Consider the following 22,048-nt stretch of genomic DNA (forward strand, 5'->3'; position numbering starts at 1 on the left):
TCCCGGCATGCGTTCCTCAAGCCTAGCCAGGAGGCGTTGAGGTTGGATCCTGAACGGGCAGCGACGCGATGTGGATCTTCGACGAGGCGGACCTGCACAAGGGCGGTGGGCGCGGGTGCTAGGCTGGGTTCAGCGGGCTCGGGCGTGGGAGGAGCTGCTCCTCCGGATCGGGAGCGCGCGGCGGCGGATGGGACTGGTCGGGCATGGGTGGAAGAGGAAGAGGAGAAAGAGGAATGGGGAAGGATAAAGAGTGGTGTCGCAGTGCGGGCGTTCGGGGACGACGCCTGTTTTTCCGAACGGGGACAAAACATGACGTGGCGTCCCAAGATGCTTTACGATTTGTACAAAATATCCAACGGTGCTGAGCTCGTTCGGGACGAGATGATAAAAAGCTGGTCGTTCGGGCGTTATTGTTTCCGTTTCTAATTCATCCAATCCAGATAATACAGCAAGCCCCCGCAAAAAAGAAAATACAGCAAGCTGCCAGTGGTGTTCCCCACAACCAGAGTTATCTCAAGTCGTCCAGGGGATCGTTACACAGACAAGTGGATAGATATTGTTGCCCTATTAGCTAGAGCGGCCAATCAAGTGCTTCCATTTAAAAAAAAATTGAATCAAATGCTTCCATTGTTTGACTCGATACGGCTGTGTTGCACAATGACAACAACGAAAAGATTTGTTGATGATAGTTGTCTCCCCATTTCGAACTGGAATACATCTCAAATGCTTGCTCATGGAAAACAGAAACGGTTTCTAAGATCATAGCAGGAAAAGCCATTCATAAGCCACAATGCAAAGAACAGAATCATGTTCAGGTTCAGGTTCATGACCAAGCTGCTGACAGCCATCAGGGAGAAGGGACTGGGTGCTGAGCTACTCATCGAGGGCACCCAGTTGCTTCATATCCTCCAGGAATGCCATGTAGGAGTCATCAATGCTTTGTGGCTTAGAAGCTGAGGGTGAAGGCTGGGCTGCAGATTTTATGGGGGTTACTGAAGGCTTCAGAGCAGAATATGATGGTGCTGATGACTGCTGCTGCTGCTGCTGCGCCTTTGGTTTTGGTTTAGGGAGAGCGGATTCTCTCTTAACTCGAACTGATGCAGGAACCTGCGACAGAAATTAGTTGAGTTCTTGGCTCAGTGCAACACAGAAGCTAACAATTTAGATGCAACAGCTATTTAATACAAAACCCTGACAGAACAAAAATTTACACGAACATACTAGGTGAACTGTTCAAACTTGAGCGCGCAATTTGTTTTGTGTAAGACAGCATAAAAGTAGAACGTATTTTAATTTATATGTAGGACAGCATGATAATCCCCTGAGTATATTTAAAAAAATTACTTGAAATGACCAGCAAGGCAACAAGCATTACATTTCAGAATTTTGTTATTGTAGGATGTGGATACTGCAAACTAGTAGTACAAAAAGCAATATGCATAGTAACCGGTCTTAGAACTAGTACCATAAGTAAAATCAAACACATGTTAGGGACATAAAAAAACTTGCACGTCTAAAAAACATCTCAACGCTCCACAAGAATAAGAGCATCCATGACAACTTTCATGCATGTTAGGAACCTTGCCCTTCGGCTCCACAAGAACAAGACCCCAACGCTATACTATTCAAGCTTCACATCCCGGAAAGCATTTGACTCGGTGTGATGGGAGTATATTCTTGACATTCTCCAAAGGCGAGGCTTCCCTAGCAGATTTCGTGACTGGACCCACTACAGCAACTTCTTGACTCGGCCACGATGCGTGGACTTCTTCATAGGATCCGGGGTCGTGGTACCATCCTTCGGACTTCGTTATATGCGGATGATGTGGCTGTTTTGTGGCGCCAATCAAGGAGGATATTCAAAACCTTGCCCGTATCCTACATGGTTTCGGTCAGGTGACGGGGCTGCAAACAAACTTCATGAAGAGCTCGGTGGTGCCCATTCGGTGTGGGCACTTGGATTTGGATGTCATTCTCGAAGGCTGCCCGCCATACGAGCTCCTTCACCCATGAGATACCTCAGCCTCCCACTCTCTGTTTGGTAGCTTAGGCGCATGGACTTTCAACACCTCGAGGACAAAATTGCGGCAAAACTTGTGCCTTGGGAGCACTTACACATCACCAATGTGGGCCGTAACACACTCGTGAAGTCGGTTCTCACCTCGCAAACTATCCATCACCTCACGCCACTTGTCATCCCCCCACCCATCCTTAAGAGCATCAACAAGATTGAGCAGGCCTTCCTTTGGGCCAGAACTAATAAGGTGACGGGTGGAAAGTGCAAGGTAAATTGGGAAACTATATGTCGACCAACCCACTTTGAAGTGCTTAGTGTGTTGCACCTTGGGAAATTCGCTAGAGCTCTTCGTTTACAATGTTCTTGGTTTGAGTGGCGGGACCCGACGAAGATTTGGGTTGGTTCGGGCAACCCTTGTGATGAAGCGGACATGGATCTTTTTTATGCTCTTACCACCATTACCGTCGACAATGGTGAGAGGACCCCTTTTGGGAAGCACCGTGGCTGAATGCTAAAAATCCCGAGGACATCACCCCCCCCCCCCTTCCCCCTTTATCTTGAAGGTCTCGAAGCGCAAATCTTGGAAGGTTAGCGCAGCCATGCATGAGGATGCTTGGGTTAAGACCATTGACATGTGCTCCGGGCCATTGTTTTTAAGGCGGTAAGGCGAGGCAAGGCGCTGGGGGCGCCTCACCGCCTAAGCGCTAAGGCATCAGGCAAGGCGACCCCTTGAGAGTTCCGGAGAGGAGGGGTGGGGGGGAGAGGAGGGGAGCCCCATAACTTGCTGGTTGCTCCAGCCTGCTGTCCTGGAGAGGAGGATCTGTGTGAGAGGAGGGGGAGAAGCTGCCGGAGAGGGGGAAGAGGGGGGAGGCATACCTTGCTTGTTGCTGTTGTGGCCTGTGCTGGAGAGGGGGGAGGAAAAGGCTGCATGAGATTGGGGTGACCAGCTGCTGGAGAGCTGCCGGAGAGGAGGGGGAGAGGAAGGGGAGAGGCTGCCAGAGAGGAGAAGGATCTGGGATTAGCTCTAGCCGCCACCAAATCTCCAGAGAGGAGAGACCCTCTCCCTATCGTGCTGGATCTGGTTTGCTCTGTTTGTTTGGACTCTTTCTATCCCCTCCGCGTACTTGTTACCACACGAGGGAATCTTTCCTGCTCCTGTGTTCCCACGCGAGGGGCTTTTTCCCGCCTGAACCTCTCTTTCCCCTGCCTGAGGCGTCTGCTTTTGCCTGAGGCGAGCAGGAGGATGCCTAGGCAGACGATCTGGACGCTCTAAAGGGCGGATGCCTTACTCTAGTTTGTAAGGCGAGCTCGACGCCTTGGCACCTGGGAACGCCCTGACGCATAAACGTCGCCTAAGTAACGCCATAGTGACGCCTTAAAAGAATGCTCCGGGCTATCTTGGGATCATGTCGCCCAATTCATCGAGCTTTGGTCTCAACTTTCCCATGTTCTTCTTGATGAAGCCCAAGACTATCATGTGGAAGTTATTTCCTAGTAGGGGGTACTCGGTCAAGTCAGCTTATAAGGCTCAATTCATAGGAGCTATCTGTTGGAGATATGCCCTAGAGGCAATCATGTATGATGATATTTCCTATGTGTTCATGAATAAAGATAGTCCTTGGACATTATCAATGATGTGTATCAGCAAGTACGTGACTTGTTTGTGGGACTACGCATTGTATGATGACTGTCCTAAAAGGACCCTAGTCGAAAGGGTTGTGTGGACGCACAACCGACTAGACTAGCATATGACACGGTTGATGGCTTGGTCTCACTAGCCATGGAGCATTGGATGCTAACCGGATAATATGGACTCGGAAGGGTCTGATCGGATCCGACATAGTCGGATCCGAGTTGAGATAAGGTCCGAGTCGGACAGAACCAACTATGAGAATGAGACGCAGCGATATGTCATCTGTGAGTCTCTAGTACAACATACGTTCTATGTCCTAAGACCTGAGCCGGCGCATGTACTCGGGATGGTGACATACCTGCTTTGGGCCGACCAAACGCTACTCCGTGACTGGGTAGTTACAAAGGTAGGTTTCGGGCTTCTCCAGACCCATGTTGCGAGACATGGTCGAGCAAGATGGGATTTGCCCCTCCGATCAGGAGAGATATACTCTGGGCCCCTCGTGTGATCCGACCAAGATAAGCATGGCCATGCGACAGGGATTATGAGATAATCCGGTTAGTGGTCGACATCACTGGAACGAGAAAGAGGTCGGGCTAGCACAAGGATGACAGACTCGCCTTGAGCCCGACAACATATATCGTGTGGCAAAGGGAACAGAAGTGTGACATGTTGTACAGGTTCGCTTACCAGCTTCATCGGACACGCTTGGAGTCAGCATGCTTTGCTAGAGGCCGCTGCCGACTAGCCGAGTCGGATGTGATCTGACTCGCGACCAAGTGAACGAGAACCTAAGGGGTCGCGCGCTTAAGGGAAGGAACCTGTGAGGCCCAGTCCGACTCCACGAGTCAGAGTGATCCTACTCGGACTCGGATCCATGCCGAACAGATTTTGGGCTTTAGGGTCCGTGCAAGGCCCAAGTGTTGAGCCCGTGACGGACGCCTATATAAAGTGGGGGTGCGGCACACTCGTGCGGTTGATCGCTTCGGCGTTGTCGCTAGGGTTTGCATGTGTTGCAAATAGCCACCTCCACTCGCCGCCGACTGTGTGATCAGACCTAGCAGTCCGCCGCACGGTGTTCCTCCTGCACGCGTGGATACTGTTAGAGGCGGTGCACCTGCACCGCTCCGGCGAACTTGTACGTGGGATCCACGACCGGCTGTTCGAGGGAGATCGGACAAGGAGGAGACGATCCACGTGGACGCGCTACCCCAACTCTTCTTCCGCTGCACGGCACTGCGCGTCTAGTGGTAACGATCTGTGATCCATCTCCCGTAGCATGTTCTTGGTTGTTCTGCGCATAGGAAATTTTAATTTGCAGTCGACGCACCCTACCGTAGAACCCAACACTATCTTCACACCTATGAACAAGGTCATCTGGAAAGCTTGGGCACCATCGACGGTCAAGTTCTTTGCTTGGCGTGCCATTCAAAATAGGGTGTGGACGGCCGATCGCCTTGACCGGCGGGGAAGATAAAATTGTGGCCTTTGCCCGTTGTGCAAAAGAGAGTTTGGATTCGCCACTCATCTTTTCTTCAAGTGTCGGTACACCTTGCGCATGTGGAGGTTGATCAAAGCTTGGTTTGGTCTTCACATCGACCCCTCCCAATGGGCGATTCACCACTCCATCCGTAGTTGGTGGATCTATATGGCTACGTGGAGCAAAGCAATGGTGTCCCTCACAATGCTCGCCAATTGGACTATTTGGAACGACAGGAACTCGAGGATCTTCCGGAAGAAATCTACGCCACCTCAAATCATCTTGAACAATTTGAAGAATGAGGCAAAGCTTTGGGTCCTTGCGCGTTGTGCAAAAGAGAGTTTGGATTCGCCACTCATCTTTTCTTCAAGTGTCGGTACACCTTGCGCATGTGGAGGTTGATCAAAGCTTGGTTTGGTCTTGACATCGACCCCTCCCAATGGGCGACTCACCACTCCATCCGTAGTTGGTGGATCTATATGGCTACGTGGAGCAAAGCAATGGTGTCCCTCACAATGCTCGCCAATTGGACTATTTGGAACGACAGGAACTCGAGGATCTTCCGGAAGAAATCTACGCCACCTCAAATCATCTTGAACAATTTGAAGAATGAGGCAAAGCTTTGGGTCCTTGCGCGGCCGAAGCACTTGAGTAACTTGATGCCGGGAGAGTAACGGCCCTGCATCTTTTTGGGGGGTTTTTGTTTTTTTGCTACCCCTTGTCATAACCTTCTCTTTATTAATGAATGTTTTTGCCTCGGTGCTAAACAAAAAACATCTCAGTAACATGTTATATGGACTACCTGATAGTCAGCAGCTGATTTTGTAATTCAGATGAGAACATATTTTAAAATTGTCTATTTGTTGGAAAGCTGGTCCCAAAACCTTTTGTAAATGGCAGATATAACAGTGATCAAAACCCAAAACTGAAAAGGCAAAATATATTGTTTGCTGCATTAGGTCATCGTTGCTATGGTATGTGTTTCCTTGGAATGATATACCCAAGCCTTCGTACATATCACCATAGTACACGGTTTTAATACTCTGTTGCTGTGTTTGAAAACTTTTCAGGAAATAAGCAAGCGATAGCATTGATGCAGCAAGTCAATAACCAGAGTAAAGAACACATACCATAGCTGTTAGCTCAGGAGTATGTTGTGCTAATGGTCTCTTTACAACTGTTGAAGCAGCCGATTTGACGTAAGATGGCTGCTGAGGTAACTGCGGCCTTGGGCCAAAAGCAGCAAACTCGGGTCCTGGAAAAAATGGAGGCCTAAGCATTGCTGACGGACCAGGAAGTACACCAAAGGGTGCCATTGGCATTTGAGCCGGAGGTAATGCTGGAGGAGGTGGAGGGGGCCTGGCAGCAACACCAGGAGCAATAAATGGTGGCCTTGAATCTGGTTGTGACGGTGGTGGAGGAAATCTGACCATTCCTGGGCTTAGAATATCAGGTTGTACTGGAGGCATCATTGGAGGCCTTGGAGGCAAAGGCAGTAACTGCGATGGATGCGGTGGAGGTGGTGGTAAGAACCTTGGAATTTTAGCATCTTCTTTCACAACAGGAGTATCCATAGCAGTATTGTCAGTAGCCTGCATTTCATTTGAGTTCGGTGGCAACCTAGGGGGAGGTGGAGGTGGAGGTAGCACAACTGGAGCCTGCAAAATGAAATTCAAAGTTGTGACAGGAACTAGCAGCCAAACAATAAACCAAACGAAGAGAATGGTAACTGAAATATTAACAAGGATTTTCAGGGAATGCATAAATAGTAGTAACATATTGGAAGAGTCAGAAATATTTAAAATAAAAATTGAAGTAGCACCTGTGTAGAATCTGCCGAGCTTGCACCCTCTCCAACAATTTGTTTATTAAGCAGCTCATTTGTACCAGGTAGAGGTGGTTGTTGCAAAGGCCGCTGTGGAGGGGGAGGTGGTGGCAGTAATATATGATCTAACACAGGTTCTCTGGGAGGTGCACCAGGAGGAGGAGGTGGAGGTGGCAGCGGTAAGCCTGGTGCTATTACAGCGCCAGCAGGCTTAGGCGGGGGTGGGGGCGGTGGTGGGGGTAAAGGTAAAGAAGGGACAGATAGATCTGAAGGTTCTGAATTGGCTGGCAGTGGAGGGGGCGGTGGAGGAGGGGGCATGGTGGAAGGACCTGCTTCTTCAGATTCTGTCATGGAAGATGAAGCCCCAGCACCAACTGAGGAAGGCAGTGGAATCCTTGGTCCTATTGTCAATCAAGAAACAAAAGTGAGCAAGAACGTTTCAGCAAACTGTAAAAAAATATTAAGAAAATATCCTACAAGTTATGCTGACCTATCGATGATTTGTACATAGGAGGTTTGCCAGGTGGTGGTGCCCCAGATGGGTTCAAGGTTGGGTGATAGTAAACAGAATCCTGCAGTACAAACCTAGTTAGTATCTGTTCTGAACATGCAGTAACATATATCAACGGTGTCCGAAGAACTGTAAATACCATACCTCAGGCATAGGGTTTTTAGCTCTGTCATCTTCGTCTGCTGCAGGCCGTCTCTTTGGTGGTCCAAGATGGCTGGTTGGAAATGAAATACAAATTTAATAAAAGAAAACAACTGCATGTAAATTTAATGAAATGAATGTATAACAAATGAAAAAATTCTCACCTGAACATAACTGGTTGCTCACCCTTTTCTTTCATCTTTTCTTCATATTCCTGGCACAGATATGAAAAGGCAATGAGGTACCATGCTCCCAAAAAAACTAGTTATAGCATATCCCGTCAAGAAGTTGTACAGAAATTAGAAGATTAATACAAAGTCCAAATAGGTTTACCAAGTACCAACACATTAAAAATCACTCATACTGTGCCATAATGTGAGGGGTATATAACTCATGAATAAGATAATACTCCCTCCGTCCCAAAATAAGTGTCTCAACTTTGTACCAACTCTAGTACAAAGTTGTACTAAGCTTGAGACATTTATTCTGGGACGGAGGGAATAACAGTCTTCAGTTAGATTGCATGACAGAGTCGATACAGATGATTCTGTAAAAGGAATGATCCCTTTTAGTTCTAACTTTTCCCTGTTATCAAAACCAAATGTTTCTTGTGAACACATCAGAATACACTATCAAAGTTCACTAACAGCATGGGATATTTAACAGAAATCCTCCAAATATCATGTTCCTGAATCTTGATGAAATCGTAACAGTTTTTTTTTTCCTTTCTTCTTAACTCATTGGGCGGCCACTTGCATTTCCTCTTAAAAAGAGTTCCGAACAAACTTAAAAAATACTAACAAAAGATTGTGGAAAAGGAAAAAATAATATGGAACCATGGATAGCAAACAAAAGCTAATGTGCTGCCCAAAATGGTCCCTAGCCTGTTGCGTGCGTGGAGTTGGAGGTGGAAATTGGGATCTGATCGCAGGGAATAGCAAGGTTCGCCCTTAGGCACACGTAGAGGCTCGTCCCTTGCCGTGACACTGGAGACTCTGAACTCTGTTCAGGGCAATTTTCTCTGTCTCTTGATTGATAACTCTAATACAAACTATCCTCCCTTTATATAGATCAGAGAGGTCACATAACCTGGAAAGCAAACCAAGTCTTAACCATTGGGAAAGTAAAGAGAACTTCCTAATATAGATATATTTCCTAGTGATAAACTTGGACTTCTTTGCTGCCCAGGATTAGTCATGTGCCTGCCTAAGGCCCAACTGCTTGTATTGTGGTTTACAGACTGTGCTGCAGGTTTGGGCCTGCGGCTATAGTGCTGCCCCCAATACCTCTCTGTAACACTTCCGCACGCCTGGAGAAACAGCTCGTCCTCGAGCTGGGAATCTGGATAGCGATGCTTGAAGTCTTCCAGGGGCAGCCATGAAGTAGCTGTCGAGTCAGCGCCCTGCCACTGCACCAATACTTCAAGGACTACCTTGAACAGACGTGAGAAAACTACGGTGGCCGGAGTTGGAACCACTCTGCCATGTAAAATGTCCGGTAATGCAGGAGGGCTGTCTAGGGGGCTACCAAGATATTTTTTGAGGAACGCCACATGGAATACATCATGAATCCATGCATGAGGTGGAAGCTGCAACCGGTATGCCACCTCACCAATGTGCTCAAGAATTTGATATGGTCCAAAGTACCGTGGGGCGAGCTTGGCACTGCTGTGCGCGCCCAAGGATGCCACAGGTTGATGCTGAAGGCGAAGCCAGACCCATTCTCAAATGGTGAAGGCAATGTCGCGGTGCTACCCATCATGCTGGATCTTCATGGTATTCTGAGCTTGGAGAAGGCGATCACGTATGTCAGCAAGGAACTCATCACGGTCTGGGAGGGCACGGTCCACAGCTGCTACTTTTGCGAGGCCTGGGTCATAAGACTTGAGCGTAGGGGGCGGACGCCCATACACCACCTCAAACGGAGTAGCTTTCAGGGCGGACTGAAAAGATGAGTTTTTTTTTTTTTTTGCGCATAGACTGAAAAGATGAGTTGCAGCAGAACTCAGCCCAAGGAAGCCAGCGAAGGCACGGTTTAGGACTATCACCCACTAACATCACAAGTACATGCCAATGATGCGGTTTACCACTTGTGTTTGTCTGTCAATTTGAGGGTGAAATGCAGAACACAGTTGTAGTTTGACACCAGCGAGATGGAAAAGCTCGGTCCGAACATTGCTGGTAAATACTGGGTCAAGGTCGCTGACAATGGACATCAGAAATCCATGTAGACGGACTATGTTATCGAAGAAGACCTTGGCGACAGAGCTAGCTGAGTATGGATGTCCCAAAGCAGTGAAGTGGCTATATTTTGAGGAACGGTCGACAACAGTCAAGATGAATGACTTACCACCCACCTTCGGCAGGCCCTACACAAGGCCATGGAAATGTGTGTCAAAACATGCTGAGGGACCGGAAGGGGTTGGACAGGCCACCGGGATGAAGATGCTCAGCCTAGTTGCTCTGGCACACGACACAACACCACACAAACTCCATCACCGCTGGCATGTGAGGGATGTAAAAATTGGGCATATGCAAGATTGCAGGGAGGCAAAGTGAGGTCGGGGTGACGTAGAACCGTCCTTTGTGGAGAATGAGGCCGTCGGTGACGCTCCAAGGCCCTGCAGCCATCCCAGCTTCAATGGAGTCATGTAGCGCTGTGAGGTCTGCACTAGTGTCAATTTCCTGACGCAAGTCATCAAAAAGTTGAAACTGAGGACACAAGAGAGCAAGGACAGCCCCTAGCTCCTCCTCGTGCCGCCTGGAGAGAGCATCTGCCACTGTAATTTGACAGCCATATCCCAGCAGCTTCCTTACCCATTGATGTCGTGGAATGGTGGAGAGGCGCGAGAGAGCAAAGACAGCCCCTAGCTCCTCCTCGTGGCACCTGGAGAGAGCATCTGCCACTCTAATTTGACGGCCTGGTTGATACTCCACATATCCCAGCAGCTTACTTACCCATAGATGTCGTGGAATGGTGGAGAGGCGCTGGTCAAGCAAGTACTTCGGGCTATTGTGGTCCGTTCTTATTTTGAAGCTCCGGCCCCACAAGTACGGCCTCCAATGTCGAACAGCTTTCATCAATCCAATCAGCTCACGCTCATAAGCTGCTAGCTTGGCATGGCATGGTGCCACCGCCCTGCTGAAGAAAGTGAGGGGTCTGCCCTATGGTGCAGCACGGCTCCAAATCCCGTGCCAGATGCATCATAGTCCACCAAGAACAGAGAGTCGAAATCCGGTAGCTGCAAGGCAGGTGCTGCTGCGAGGGCTTGCTTGAGCATGCAAAAGGCTGTGTCGGCCTCCGAGGACCACACAAAGCCTTCCTTGTTGACGAGCTTGGTGAGTGGAGCTGAGAGCATGCCGTAGTCCTGGATGAACTTGCTATAAACCAAGCAAGCCCAAGGAACCCACGAAGGGTGCGGACACTTCGTGGTTCTGGTCATGCCTCCGCCGCTTTCGCCTTGGCCGGGTCCATGGCGGCGCCATCTGCTGAGATGATATGGCATAGGCCACCTTGTGCTCATCAAGGAAGCACTTGAGAAATAGCTGATGCTGCTGGAGAAGCAAAACAGCAACGAACAGCAATCATCAAAGCATGGAACGTGCTGGTGCGTTTCTGGGGGGCGAGGGGGCAAAAGGCATCACCAAGAACTCGTCATGGCCGTGATGCGTGCGGAAGGCGGTCATGCGGACCTGTTGATACCCACTGCGGAGATCAAGCTTAGTGAAGAAACAAGCGCCATTGAGCTCATCCAGGAGCTCATCGACAACCAGAATCCGATTTTTATCCTTGACCGTACCATCATTAAGTAGGCGGTAGTCCACCCAAAACCGCCATGTGCCATCCTGTTTCTTGACAAGAATCGTCAGGGAAGAAAATTCAGAGTTACTTTCCCAGATGATACCTTGCTGGAGCATATCCTCACATTGGCATTCGATCTCATCCTTCTGGAGCTGAGGGTAATGATATAGGCGAATTGCAATAGGGGATGTTCCTGGCAGGAGCCGAATGCAGTGGTCGCACATGTGTACCGGTGGTAAGCCACACGGCTTATCAAATAGTGCCTTGAACCCTTCCAGAAGTACTGCCGTGTGGTCATCGGTGGCACATGCATGGACCTGCAGTGGCCCTCCGAACATGTTGATGTCGTGCCAAATGACCTGGTGATCTTTCTTCAGAACGACATGATCGAGTGCTCAAAGTCCCAAAGTATGGGCCCAGTGTGTGCAATCATTGGACGCCAAGTACCAAGTCAAAACCATCCAAGGGAATGGCATGACAGTCATTGACAAACAACTCGCCAAGGACATCCAGCAAGAGGCCTGACATGCTTCCGATGCTCAAACCTTGTCCGCGGGAGCCAAATGCGGTGGTCGCACATGCTCACCGGTGGTAAGCCACACGGCTTTTAAATAGTGCCTTGAACCCTTCCAGAAGTACGGCCATGTGGTCATCGGTGGCACGTGCATGGACCTGCAGTGGCCCTCCGAACATGTTGATGTCGTGCCAAATGACCTGGTGATCTTTCTTCCAGAACGACATGATCGAGTGCTCAAAGTCGCAAAGTATGGGCCCATGTGCGCAATCATTGGACACCAAGTACCATCTCAAAATCATCCAAGGGAATGGCATGACAGTCATTGACAAACAGCTCGCCAAGGACATCTAGCAAGAGGCCGGCATGCATCCGGCGCTCGAAACCTTGTCCCCATTAACCACTGTTACTTGGACCCTGGGCGCTATTCAAGGGAAATTCCCATGCGGCTGGCTGCCTTCTCAGCTAGAAAATTGTGTGTGGATCCTGGGTAGACTAGATCCCTAAGACGGCCTCCTGCAACTTGGGCGTGTAGCTGCATGGTCTTGCCGGTGCATATACCCATAAGTGCACGCACCAAGATGGTAGGATGCTGCCAGGGCAAACACTTTCTCAATTGTGTCAGCATCAACGCCGTCGTTGTCTTCCCCATCAGGCACCTCGATCCAAAAGAGTTGGGCACAATGGTGGCCACGGGCGTACTTCTCATCACAGTTAAAGTACAACCCTTTAGCGCGCCGGTCGGCCATCTCTGTTGGGGTGAGTTTCTTGAATTGCCTAGCAGGGGGCATGTCCGCCTGCGACAGCAGCAGGCTGTTTGGGTGGGGCAACAGGCACCGTCCCTGTTGACTTGGTTGGTTTGGAAGACAACGTCGTGCCTGGGGTGGTGTGGATGTGTCCTCTGGAAAACAACGCTAGTGCTAAGCTCATGGCAACCTCAAGGTTCAATGGGTACTGCAAGTCCACATTAGTACGGATGGGCTTGCGGAGCCCAGCAATGAACAACTCGACCTGTTGCCCCTCCGGGAGACTCTCGCACCTGAAATCAAGAGTCCATTCTCGTTGTGTCAAGCTTGTGACTTGCATCGTATCATGTTGGTAACTAGGAGTTCTCTTAGTCAGATCTCGGGGCTAGATCACTTCCCGATGAACAAGTCAGAATTGCCTCAACAAAAATGGATGGAATTGGAAAAAAAGGCATTCAGCTTTGTTATCAATTAGGCATCAGTGGGAACATCAAGATGAATGAGTTAACTATAAGTATCAGATATCTCCCCCACCTCCCGTCTTACTTTTTTAGAGTATTCAAAATTTTACTATAACGCTTGATATTTATTCTTTTTTTTTTCTAATCAGAATTAGCAGCTTTGTAGGTATCCATCTTTGCAAATCGAGATACCGAGGCCACCTGTACCTGTAGGGTAGAGGGGGGTAGAAGAGTGGGCATGTGGGCTTCTATCACATAGTTGATTTGGAAAAGGGGCTGATATAGAGTTAAGGAACAGATGTGGGCGCTCGTCCACCAAGCGCTTTTTCTTTGTCCAAAATTGCTTCTTGTAGTCATGCACCGAGCCTGTTTGTTTCAAGTGTTTAATTTCCACTAGCCGACAGTCCTGATCGTCAGCCCAAAACTAAGATTCAGGTATTTGACAAACTTTGGCCATGGTGATCCGCCAGGCATCATCTCCAGCCGACTGTACCATAGTGCAGTAGCATTGGCCATCCACACCTCTTCCTTGTCCTTAGTCTGGTGGCCCTTGAAGAATCGCTCGACACGGTTCAACCAAGGCAACAGGTCGCCCTCACCGTTATAGGTAGGGAATTCCAGCTTGTGGAACTTTGGAGCAGCACACCATTCCTCCCGGTAGGCGAACGGTGCAGCCAGTGCAGCAGCAGCAGCAGTAATTGTGTTGTCGATCTCGTCTTCATCTTTGTTGTGTGCCTTGCTGGATTCTCCCCTTCTCCAGAAGGTTGATGGATACCCTAGCAGCCGCTAGTTGCTCCCTCAATGTTGTGACTTAATACTGCAGCTCGGGTAGTGCTTTGAGGTCAAGTACACAGCGGGGGGATTTTGACATCGCCGATTCTAAGCTTTGTGGTGATGGGTCGCCCATGGTGTGGTGGCTGTTGGTGGTGGGAGGCTAAGGAAGGTCCTCTCTGATACCAAGATGTTGCATGCGTAGAGTTGGAGATGGGAACAGGGATCTGATCAGAGGGAATAGCGAGGTTCACCTTAGGCGCACGTAGGGGCTCGTCCCCTGCCATGACGCTGGACGCTCTGAACTCTCAGTTTGGGGCAATTTTTCTCTGTTTATTTATTGATAATCCTAATATAAACTATCCTCATGTAACTTGGAAAACAAACCAAATCTGAACTGTTTGGAAAGTAAAGACAACTTCCTAATAGAGATATTTCCTAGGGATAAACTTGGGACCTCTTGGCTGCCAAGGATTAGCCATGTGCCTGCCTAAGGCCCAACTGTTTGTATTGTGGTTAGGGACTGTGCTGCAGGTTTGGGCCTGCGGCTATAGTGCTGCCCCCAATACTTCTCCGTAACATGGTCAGAGAAAATTGAAGGAACAGTTAAAATCTTGTATGTTTGATGGACTAAAAAGATATTAAAATCGCAGTAATGGTAGTGAAACCATTCGAGACTTCCAAAAGAAAGTCCAACGTATCTGCAGAATAAGAATACCTTCCTTTTCTTCACAACAAGATTATAAGTATCCTCAAGCTGTCTTTTCTTATGTTTCCTAGCCTTATCCAGAGCACCATCAGCCTCTGCATCAACCAAATAGTAATTAATCACTCAGAAATACAAGCTTGCCAAAAGCATTAACATACATTTCCTCCTCGCAAACAAATAAATTCAAACAGACAACAACATTTCTATAAGCAAGCAAATCTTCTATATCTAATTAGCTGCCCCACTACTAGATTTCTCTACACGTGCGTGCTTCCACATCACCTCAATTGTTGATAACCGTTAGATTGAAGTTGTGTGACATCTGCAAGTCATGCATGTACTCGTAATTTACTTTTCTGCGTTAATCTATGCATGCAAACCATGCCACCTCATCAAGTCATGCATGTCTTTTTTTCTGGAGGAATCAAGTCTACGCATGTCAGTCCCAAGTAACACTTTTTGCGTTAATTTTTGAGTGGTTATGGACAGTATGACTTGATAAGGAAAAATATGCATGTCAGCACATTGTGAATGACATACTTCACATTTGAACTTAATATATATATATATATATATATGGCCCCCAGAAAATACAAGTTGCATATTTCCTAACATGGTATTAGAGCCTAGGTAATTTTTTCACACCCACAACTTGTGCCTCCGATCCAATCTCGCGCCACCGCCATCCTGTTCTCAACTAGCCGTCGCTGCCTCCCCTCTCTCCCCTTCCACGCATGACTCCTCAACTGCTGTTGGCGGTCCTTCACATGCTGATCAGCACCCGTCCATCCACCACCGCTAGTCCTCCGCAGCCTCCGTGGCATCCGTAGCCAGCCGCCACCATCATCCACGCCAGTCGCCTCAGATCTGATCTGTCGCGCCGTCCGCCTCCCAATCTGATCTCTCGCGCAGCTCCATTCCGGTTGGTTCAGATCTAGCGTGTCAGCTCATAACCGCAGACGGAAGTGGGCGCTAGAGTGTTGGGCTCGTTGCGTACGTGTGCAGCGGTCAGCCAGATCAGATTGGTTTGCTCCACGCAAAAAAATGGTGATGTCCAATGCAGCGAGCTACGTATCCATTCCACGTTGCCACATCATGTTTGATGGTGTAAACTACACCAAGTTCATCATGTTTATGTGCGCTAATATGCATAGTATTCATCTATGGGGCGTTCTCTGGCAAGGTTTCTTGTCCGACGTGCCTGGTTCCTCACGTGGTTCCTACCCCGCAGACGCCACCGGTTCTTGCCCCAGATGCTTCCACGGCTGATAAGGACATCGCCAGGCTGCTGTTGATGTTGTTGCTGCTGCTTATGAGCAGCAGGCCTCGGACTACCAAACGGCTCTTAACTACCGAATGGCTCTTAACACTTATCATAATGAGCTGTCTGCCTGTCTTTCTACACTTAGTGGTTTGATAATGATGCTCGGCTATTCTACGTGCTGGTGTTTTGCCTCAGTTTTCTTCTAAGTTTGTGGGCTTCTGTACTGCCTTCGACATGCGGACCCTTCTCCGACAACGCTATCGGCTCTGGTGATGCCTTGTACCTGTATGTGGTCCCCCACAAGCATGCGAAGGGTGACTCTAATGTGGATGATTTCTATGCACAGAGCTCTGCTATCTGATGTCAGCTTGACTCCCTCCGCACTGCTCGTTGTGGTTCATGCCAGTGTTGCCGGGCTGTGAGGTCCAACTTGGAGTTTCAGTGCATCTATGAGTTCTTGTCTTGGGTCAGTAAGGAGTTTGAGCCGCGGCGCGCTCAGCTGTTTGCCCGTGTGCCTCGTGTTTCTCTCTTCTGGAGGCTCTTAGGGGTTGTTTGGATAGGGAGATTATGCAGAATTGCTTCTCCTTAAACGTAATTTCGGTTGTAACAACTTAAAATTTTGTTTGGATTTTCTAATCTAATCATGGACATATAAAAGCAAGTTCGACAAGACCCAAAAAAATAGACTTTAGAACAAACGAACAATATACGTTTTTGCACAATCCAATTTTCTATATACAAAAGATTTAAACGGATTGCGGCGAAAAGAATCGATCGCTGGCAGCGATAAAGGCACACAACGGGATTGCTCTGTAACCGCAACAAAGGCAATGTGAGTACCATCCTCTCCATTGGTATTACATTAGTAATTTGGACGTCTTCCCTGTGCGCACTTTCACCATGGGCGCCTCCGCGGGCAGCGACATGAGAGCTTGATGATGTTGCTGTGAGCACATCTGTTACTCGTAGTAGCACTCCTTTTCCTTATAATTAAGGCGCTCCATCGTACGGGAGACCTAACAGTCGATTATTCGATCATTACTCGGGTGGATGAGCACGCAATTCAGCTGATCCTACTCATCATACGAGACCACAACAGCAACTACATCAGTGCATGGAGAGTTATATGAAGTGGAAGGGTCAAAGGCTTTCTCTAGCATGGGACAACGGCGCGAGGGCAAGGTCGTAGAAGAGATTAATGGATCAAGATGAAGAAGACAACTAGTGATCACGAGAATAGGATTTTCAATAGGCGACTAGAGCGAAGAACTGCATCATCGTGTTTTCTTTTTTTCCCATCCAAACAAAGAATTGTGTATGCTAATCTTAACAGAAAAACTAACTAAAAGTAGTTTTCCTAAAAGTCCTCTAAAAACTCATTTTCTAAATCTTGCATCTAATCCTTGGTACCCAAACAACCACATACTGAGATTCACGCTGAGGAGACTCGCCTATGTGGTGCTGGTCTGCTTGAGGTTCCCTTTTGTGCTCGCTACTGGAGCTCCTGCTAGGCCGCCTACTACACAGGCTACCTCCCACCCCGGTCCTCCACCACTTCTGCCAACTCCTAGTGGTGGGGTCATGCTTGTATACACTGCGGCTATTGCAACAGGGATGGTCGCTCTGAGTTTAATTGCTTCAAGAGGAAGAGGCACATGCGCAGCTCTTCTTCTAGGACTCGTACTCTACTCTGACACTCTTAATTGTCTCCTTGAATGAGCAGGATATTATGAGACTTAAGTGTCACTTGCAGCTTCGGTTTTGCAAGCTCTGTGACTAATGCTTCTGGCACTGAGAGACCGCCCCCTACACCGATCCCCTACGAATTCCAGATTTTGGAGCTTCCTTTCATATGTCCTCTGATTCTTCCACCTTGTCCTACCTTAGCTCTCTTGATTATCCAATTCATGTTCTTACAATTGAAGGTACCCCCCTTCATGTTGCTAGTCAAGGCACTCTTAGCACTTCCTTTTCTGTCCCGATGTTGCTCATGTTCCTCGACTTACCATGAACCTGTTTTCAGCTAGTCAGCTTGCTGACACTGGTTGTCGCGCCATTCTTGGTTGACTCTTGTTCTGTTCAGGATCAGTGCATGCATGCTCAGGTTGGGGCTGGCCCTTGCCGTCGTGACCCTCAAGGACTTTGGAAGGTGGACTAGCTTCATGTTCCTTCCGCAGCCACCACCGTCACCAATCTCTCTACTTCCATCGCCTCAGCTACTGGTTCCTTTCAGTAGTGGCGTCATCATCTGGGTCTTTGTGACTCTCGTATGTCGTCTTTAGTTTGAGGTCTTCTAGGGTCTATCTACGGAGATGTCTCTTTCGAGTGTCAAGGTTGTAGGCTTAGTAAACATATTCGGTTACCTTATCATCATACTAGTGAGTCAGTATCTCAGCCTCCGTTTGATCTACTTCATTCAAATTTATGGGGTCCAGCTCCCTTCGCTTCGAAACGAGATCATCGATACTATAATGTGTTGATTCTGCTGGAGGTTACATCTCCAAGATGTTGCGTTGAGTCCTTGTTGTGCAGGGTAATCTTGCCCAATTCTCTTGTCCAGGTGCTCACGCTCATAATGGTGTGGCTAAGCGCAAGCATCATCACCTTCTTGAGACGGCTCATGCGCTAATGATTGTTGTTTCACTTCTCCCTCATTTTTTGGATGAAGTTGTTTCTACCTCCACCTATCTCATCAACCTTCAGCCTTCTTCTGCACTCCAAGGTGGCATCCCTCTCGGAGTTCTTTTTGGTCATTCACCTGGCTAGTCGACCCTTCGCTTGTTTGGTTGTGTTTGTTGCGTTCTTCTTGCACCCTGCGAACACACCAAACTGACTGCTCAATCGGTTTAGTGTATCTTAGGTTACAGTGATGAGCATAAGGGCTATGCTATTGGGTTCCTATCAATCGTCGGATACACATTCCTCGGGACGTGACTTATGATGAGTCTCGTCCCTTCTACATGCGTCCATCCTCCTCGACCTTTTCAGTGGAGGATATCTCTTTCCTCAAATTTTTCTGACGTAGTTGTCACTCTTGTTGATCCCTTGTCCACCTTGCTCATCCAACTATTGCATATCTGACGCCGCCGGCTCCTATGATTTCCACACCTCACTTGTCACATGATTCTGCACTTTCATCCCCGGTGGCTTCCCCGCCTCCATCACCTCTATCCCGGTGGTTCCTCCTCGTATTCTTCCCTCTTATCCTCACTATTATACCTGTCGTCCACGTGTTGTGGATGAGTCTACTGACGAGCCATCTTCCCCGTCTTATAGCCTACTTATGGCTTTCGTGCTCGTCCTCACCTCGCCATTCACCACTATGGTTTTTCTGGCACTGCTAATCTTGAGTTGGCTTCTTATCGTGATGTAGTTCATCCTGAATGGCAGCATGCGAGGTAGAAGAGATTGCCGCACTTGAGCGCACCGGAACGCGGGATCTTGTTTACCTTCCTCACTGTGTTCGTCCCATCAATTGTAAGTGGGTCTACAAGGTTAAGACTCGCTCTGATGGTTCTCTTGAGCGCTAAAAAGCTCGTCTTATGGCACGAGGCTTTCAGCAGGAGCGTGGCCATGATTACAGTGAGGCATTGCTCCTATGGCCCATGTGATCATTGTTCGCACAGTTCTCGATATGGCCTTTGTTCATCACTCGTCTATGTCTCAGCTTGATGTCAAGAATATCTTTCTTAACGATGAGTTGTGTGAGGAGGTTTACATGCAGCCACCACCTGGGTATTATGTTCCTGATAGCATAGCCTGGCATGTTCGTCGGTCTCTCTATGGCCGCCCCTTGTGCCTAGTTTGAGTACTTCACCTTCGTGGTGACTGTGGTTTGTTTTTCAGCAAGTGGTCATGATCCTGCGCTTTTTTATCATATTTCCGCTCCTGGTCGGACTCTTCTTCTATATGTCAGATGACATGATCATCACAAGCGATGACTCAAGACACATAAAACTTAGAATGCTAGGCCTCTTACAAACAAAGCTAGTAGGGCGAGTAAATAATCATCTGATTCTGCATAAAAGATAGGTTTTTAAAATGGTCTGTTTCTAAGACATTGATCTAAAGGTCTGAATTAGCCTCGAAATACAATGCAATATACTTACTCATCTTTTCCAATTTCTCAATCTGATCCTTTATAGCATCTGGGTCCTTTTTCAAAATGCCAACCTCCCGTACCTTCTTTCTTTCTTTTTTGTTCTGCAGAGCAAAGAAAATGATAAAGTTTGAGAGAAATAAAGATGGATTAAACTACTTGGTAACAGATTAAATGAATTACAAGTGTAAAAAATCTTTAGCATCAGTCTGATATGAAACTGGGGTTAAAAAGACAAAACTACCCACAAAGCTAATAAATGGACATAACGTAGTGTGTAACACTCTGTAATGACCACTATTGCCGCCTTACAGTGTTGGTGCATCTGTATCAGGATACATGACGAGGGATACATTTCCAGGTCAAAATGATGTGCACCAAAAAAATGTGACATCTGAAGATGCAAGAGTACAGCACAGAACAATTGCAGCAACTGGCTTTGGTTACTTTGACAAACTAGATTGCTCCTGAAGTGCCCCATCAGATAAAAGTACCATAGAAAACTGGAGTGACATAACAAAGAAGTATAACTAAGCTGCTAGGCGATAGCATTGCTATTAACCTTTGTTGGGTGGCATAACAAAAAAGTAAATCCAACTGAGCAACAAAATCAAGCTACCACCCTATTCTACCAGAGATTGTCTAAATCCAGCCAAAACAACAGACAACCAGGCAATTTTACATCACAAAGCAGAACAAGCTGCAGCTTCCGGTCAAGACTGTTCACAGTTAAAATTACGGGTATGCTGCCCAATTATGACTATCCATTCCACGTGGCATAGTGGTACAAGTGTATGATTGGTCTATCTGCTGCATACAAGCTCTTCAAGCGAAATACCTAGTATCTTAGTGATGTCAAATGTAAATATGCTTGTTACATGCAAGAATGCCACAATGCATTGTCCAATTGAACCAAAACAACGACTAGTTTACTAGGAGTACGTGATAGCATCTCAATCGACCGTAACGAGCACAAGAGGATCTCACATGTTAAAACGATCAGAAAGCTACGAAGTCATTGCTGAATTTCCACCTTCAGATAGCCCTAACCCGCCCCACGAAACAACAAATCTAACGAATCGAACTACTATCGCTATCGCAGCGCACGAGTCTTGTTCAGATAACCCCCCACAAGAGCGCAAGCCGTAGGGCAGAAACCCTAGGGTTGGAGACTCACCCGCTTAAGCTCCTTCCTGCGCTGCTCCTTGCGGAAGGCGTCGGTGGGATTCATGACTTTCCCTCCCTTAGTTGTCTTCATCTTTCCCCCTTCCTCTCGCGCCTCCAGCGACGGAGCGACCGAGCTGCACCGGCGGCGGGAGATTTAGCCAAGAGAAGAGAGGGGGGACGTCGCGGCGAACGTCGTCGCTATGGGGTTCGGGTCGGCGTACCTTCTTTCGCTTTCTTTAAATTCTTTTTATTTAACTTGTTTCTTTTCTTTGTGAGGGCTGCTTTTTTTAGGGGTCTTTGTGACTTGTGAGGGATGCTGGGTCAGCGTGAAAAATCCAGGGCCAGATCTTTTATTAAAGCTGGGCAGCTCATTCTAGAAGACCACCAACTAAATTTATTTATTTGATTCTAAAAAAAACTAAATTTATTTATTTAGAAGTTTACTATAGCATATATGTCCATGCGTTGCAATGGAAAAAATTTGATATTTTGTGCAAGCATAACGTCCCATAACATCGGATTCGCTACAAAGAACATGTTGCAACACAACATTCTTCTACAAAATGAACATAAAAAATAGGATGCAATTTAGGCGCGTTCATATTTTTTTGCCGGGCATAATCTTCCACTAATTCCATTTAAATATAATCCTTACACTAACTACCATGACGTCCTCACTCATTTTAGTCACGAATCAAATTCTTCCTTTTCTAATTTAGTAGCCCCACTATATTGAAGCATACGGGTCCTTCCTTTTAATTATCCTATCTTTTTTTCTCAAATTCTTCCTTTAATTAGCCTCATCTATTTAAATATTCTATTTATTAATCCCACAATCTTTCTTTTAATTACTATCGGTTTACCCATAATCTAGCCACCTCCGTTTAAATATTCTATTTAACCCCACAA

General features: G+C 47.6%; 1 protein-coding gene across 1 annotated transcript; it reads right to left on the reverse strand.

Annotated features, from left to right (window-relative positions):
• Window positions 1–597: 597 nt before the first annotated feature.
• On the reverse strand, window positions 598–21,413 carry LOC109758994 (protein EARLY FLOWERING 5). Its single transcript, XM_020317839.4, has 9 exons — window positions 21,150–21,413; window positions 19,983–20,076; window positions 14,619–14,704; window positions 7,772–7,821; window positions 7,611–7,680; window positions 7,446–7,527; window positions 6,953–7,356; window positions 6,261–6,788; window positions 598–1,107 (listed from the first exon to the last, which is right to left on the reverse strand). Exons 1-9 carry the CDS (start codon window positions 21,228–21,230, stop codon window positions 874–876), a joined length of 1,629 nt encoding a protein of 542 aa, XP_020173428.3. The 5' UTR covers window positions 21,231–21,413; the 3' UTR covers window positions 598–873.
• Window positions 21,414–22,048: the final 635 nt, after the last annotated feature.

The sequence above is a fragment of the Aegilops tauschii genome, chromosome 2 (assembly GCF_002575655.3).
Source record: "Aegilops tauschii subsp. strangulata cultivar AL8/78 chromosome 2, Aet v6.0, whole genome shotgun sequence".
In the NCBI taxonomy this organism is placed as follows: Eukaryota; Viridiplantae; Streptophyta; class Magnoliopsida; order Poales; family Poaceae; genus Aegilops; species Aegilops tauschii.